Source organism: Impatiens glandulifera, chromosome 1 (genome assembly GCF_907164915.1).
Source record: "Impatiens glandulifera chromosome 1, dImpGla2.1, whole genome shotgun sequence".
NCBI classification, from domain to species: domain Eukaryota; kingdom Viridiplantae; phylum Streptophyta; class Magnoliopsida; order Ericales; family Balsaminaceae; genus Impatiens; species Impatiens glandulifera.
In genome coordinates this window covers 56,543,918-56,547,942 of record NC_061862.1, presented here as the reverse complement: position 1 = coordinate 56,547,942, position 4,025 = coordinate 56,543,918, and the positions used below count along the sequence as shown (strand labels likewise).

The following is a 4,025-nucleotide window of genomic DNA, read 5'->3' as shown; positions in this document are numbered from 1 at the left end:
CACTGTTGGGTTTTGCAACAGCAAAACTACGGATCTTCTTAGAAATCAAACCTGTAACAAATCAGTTTCTAAATCATCTATGACGAACAACAAATTTACCAAAAACTGAAATATCACAAAATAAATGACAATACAATATACGTGATTCGATCAAAATCAATATACGTCTACGGGAGAGATAAGTTTTACTAAATCAAAGAAATATCAATAGTAGAAACTTAAGTGATCTTCTCTCAAATGAAAGAAGTAATTACACTAGGAATGATTGAAATACTCCACAATCAAAAGCTCCCCCAATCTTTCTCTCTAGATCAACCAAATAACAAGAAGGAAACTAGAAAACCCTAGATCTGTTCACTATCTCTCGACCTTACTGTGTTATGAGAAAAATACTAAAAAATGTATTTATACTCTAACACGTTTTAATAACTGAAAACTCTGACCTGTTTACCCAAAATTTAAAACCCGCACGCAATGACCATGGACACCTCAACAAATCATTCACCTAATACTCTATTACACCTCAACAAATCATTCACCTAATACTCTATTATATCAGAGTGTTCTCCATCGATAATCATCCACCTAAATACTACTGGATCGAGATGAATTCCTTGACCTATTTTCTTGAAGTTGCCAAACATAACCATTTTTTGTAATTGAATAGAGATACAATTAAATTAGTAGTGATTGATCAACACAAATAGTAAAAAGTATTAGAATACAAATATTTAATTTGATTATATACGAGTTTTATTGAAAGAAAATAACTTAGATTTTAGGACAAGACACAATCCAAAAGCCTTAGTTATGATGAGATGAAGAAATGGGTGAGATCTAGGTTAAGCATCTTGGATGGATACTAATGAAAGTTTTCCACCATACACATCTGGAAGTTGGTTCTCTTCAATATCTTCTAGCAAAGTTGCTTTTATGTCCTTCTTCTCCACAAATATTATCTGCAATTATCACATTCTTATTTTTACTTGTAGGAGAAAATTCATACCATAAAAATTATTGTTATTCTATTAATAAATATTTTACTTAAATTTATTTGTACAAAAATATATGTTATGTTACCTTCTTCTTGGTGTTATTGTCGATAAACGGGGTAATCATCTTCCACACCATCATAAATATATAAGGCGCGTTGACAATAAATAATTTTCCTAGTCGTTCCGGATAGAAATCCTGCGACAATTAAAATTACGCTTATTTTAATATGATTGCCAAGAAATAATTTGAATATGGTTGTTGATTTTTTTGTTCGATCGGTTGAACCTGAAGAACCGTAAGAGCTCCCAAGCATGCACGGATATCGATGTTAGCATACCCCCATCCATCAAGATCGCCTATAAATACAAATTTCTCTTGTCCTGAAGGCATCCTGTGAGATTGAAATTGCATTAATTCATAACTTTCAAATAGAGTGTTATTGAATAATAGGAATGCAAATGCATATACCTGGAAATTACTTTGTCCAGAAAATAAACCACATAACCTGTAAAGATGAAACACATTACAAATTTCTGTTTTAAAATTATAAAATTTTAGTTAAATTAAAATGCAGAAGTCACATGGCCAATAGAGACTTGATCATTAAAATAAATTAAAGTAAATTGTTTACTTTTGATCAAAACAAACTTAATTAGCACTAATAGGATTATGATTTTTATTTTCTTGAAAACGTAACTTGGATTATCTTATAAGAGAAGCGTAAAATAACAACAAAAAATATATGTTTTACATTTGTGATAGTGAAATAGAAGTGCAAACTACCATTGTCTAAAGAATCAAGAACTTTTTTTATTTTTTATTTTTAAATCACAATCATAAAAACAATAATATAGAACATGAGTCCACATTGGAGGTTTAATTAAGGTAGTGGTCCATATAAAGGTACAAGGAACGTGGGGATGGTTAAAATTTAAGAAGTGTGATATTTATCATTTTAAACTGTTAAAAAAATGATAACCAGCTACAAAATAAATATAAAAAAAATCCTATATAGGTACTTTTTTAATTAAAAGTTCATCAAAATAAATGAGTTTGTCTGAAATTAAAAGATGCAGTCTTCTGTTTAATAGAATGAGATTTTCTCCAAATTTTTAACATTCAAATCTGAACCCAAAAAACATTAGATTTGTCGAAAATATTATTTTCATATAACCAAAATGAATATTAATATATTATAATAAAATATATTATCTATTCAAATAATCGAATTAATCCACAATCAAATTTTAGGATAATAAGAATATAGTTGGTCATATAATAACTTATAATATTAAATTTTGTAAATTGTTTTTAATTAACATATATAAAAAAATAATTTGTTAAATACTATTTTTTTTATTATTATATAAATGAAATTGCTTTAAATATATAAAAAAAAAAAGTAATATGAATAAAGAAGTTAGACTTCTTCTTATTAAATATTATATTTATTAAAATAATATATATATAAAAGAAGTTTATTCTTTTTAGTCCTTGTATTCACTAATTACCTTTGTTTGTATACTTAGGAGGTCAAATTTAAATTTATTTTTAAAAGTTAACCTAAGGATCCACCATCACCCCCATTAAATGCACCCAAAAAAGTAAAGAGAAGAATTCCCTTATTTGGAGGTAGCACACACCTAGTCATGACCCCATATTAAATGAATGATATTAAAGTGAAATGAGAAATAACTCTAAAATCAATATAGTTAGTCTCTAAAGTCAAAAACTCTTTATGTACTTTTTTAAACTAGGGTCAGGTTTCTCTAGCCCTTGATTATTTAATTAATTGGACCTTGGTTGGAAAGATTTTCACTTTTAAACATGCTAATTATAAGTCTCTTGTTACTAAAAGTGTTATACTTACGTTTATAGTCTTCGATGCCTCCTTTAAGATGGAAATGGCGACCAGCCAAACCAACTGTGATGGGTCGGCCTTGCTTATCAAATCCTTGCATGAACATCTTATTCTGGTTGAGATCTTTTGCAACTTCTGAAGCAGATATCGAACCATTTGGAACAAACGATTTCCTCCAGCTTAGGTACTTCACAAACATGGAAGTGGCCTTCTCTACGTCTCCATCGCGTGCCCGAAGAAATCTCCTCAGCATCAAATCATCTCCCACTTCCTGGAAACATATATAACTTGTTAATTATGATCAGCTAAATATGAAACAGAAACAGAACAATTTTGTGCATGCCTTGACAGAGATATTATTGTCTTCCTGTTCCTGAAGAACGGTTAAGGATGATCTCATGAGATCGATTTTCTTGTCTTCTTCCGGACTTATTTCGTTGTTTTTGGTTTCCAACTTCTTCAATTCTTCAAATTTCTTAGTGGATTCCATTCTCGATCTATTGTAATAATTCTTTGTAGTCTAAAACATTTTATTTATATATAATCGATCGGTTGGTTGTTCAACTACCAGCCATGTGTTTTATATATATATATGTCATTACTCAAACATGTATTAAATGCTTATGGCAGGATATGCGGGCAAAAAATATTATATCACAAATTCTAACACCATGGTAATTGGTAAATATCTTTAAATGTATGTATGGATGGTTTATTGGCCTTAAATTCAGTACAAAATAGATAATAGGTATAATATTATGTATTATTTTATTATTTTATTTGAAATTACTCTTTATATATATTTTTTACTTTTAAAAAAAATAAAATAAAATTGATTCTTATACATTTATTTTTGTTTAAAATTGCTCATTATACATTTATTTTGTTTGAAATTATTTTTTATATATTTATTTTTGTTCTAATTACTCTATAAATATTTAAAACCATTTCAAATGTTATAAAATAGTTAATTTATGTTGAAAATGCATAAATTCTTCTTCTACGTGGTATATTAATTTTTTTATTTTTCTAAATTCTTTTACGGACAAAATTTCTATCTTCGTCTTGAGAAGACTTTTTCAACTTCGTTCTCAAACGATGACGCATCTGCTCTGTTCCAAACAACAATGTTGCACACACTAAGGTAATGGCGATGATATTACTCATT

The 4,025-nt window shown here is 28.3% G+C and overlaps 1 protein-coding gene across 1 annotated transcript; it reads right to left on the bottom strand.

Annotated features, from left to right (window-relative positions):
• Positions 1-703: 703 nt before the first annotated feature.
• LOC124920976 (phosphatidylinositol transfer protein 3-like) lies at positions 704-3,367 on the bottom strand. Its single transcript, XM_047461568.1, has 6 exons — positions 3,201-3,367; positions 2,867-3,128; positions 1,465-1,501; positions 1,282-1,387; positions 1,081-1,191; positions 704-959 (listed from the first exon to the last, which is right to left on the bottom strand). The coding sequence occupies exons 1-6, from the start codon at positions 3,345-3,347 to the stop codon at positions 843-845; spliced, it is 780 nt and encodes a 259-aa protein (XP_047317524.1). The 5' UTR covers positions 3,348-3,367; the 3' UTR covers positions 704-842.
• Between the last annotated feature and the right edge of the window lie 658 nt (positions 3,368-4,025).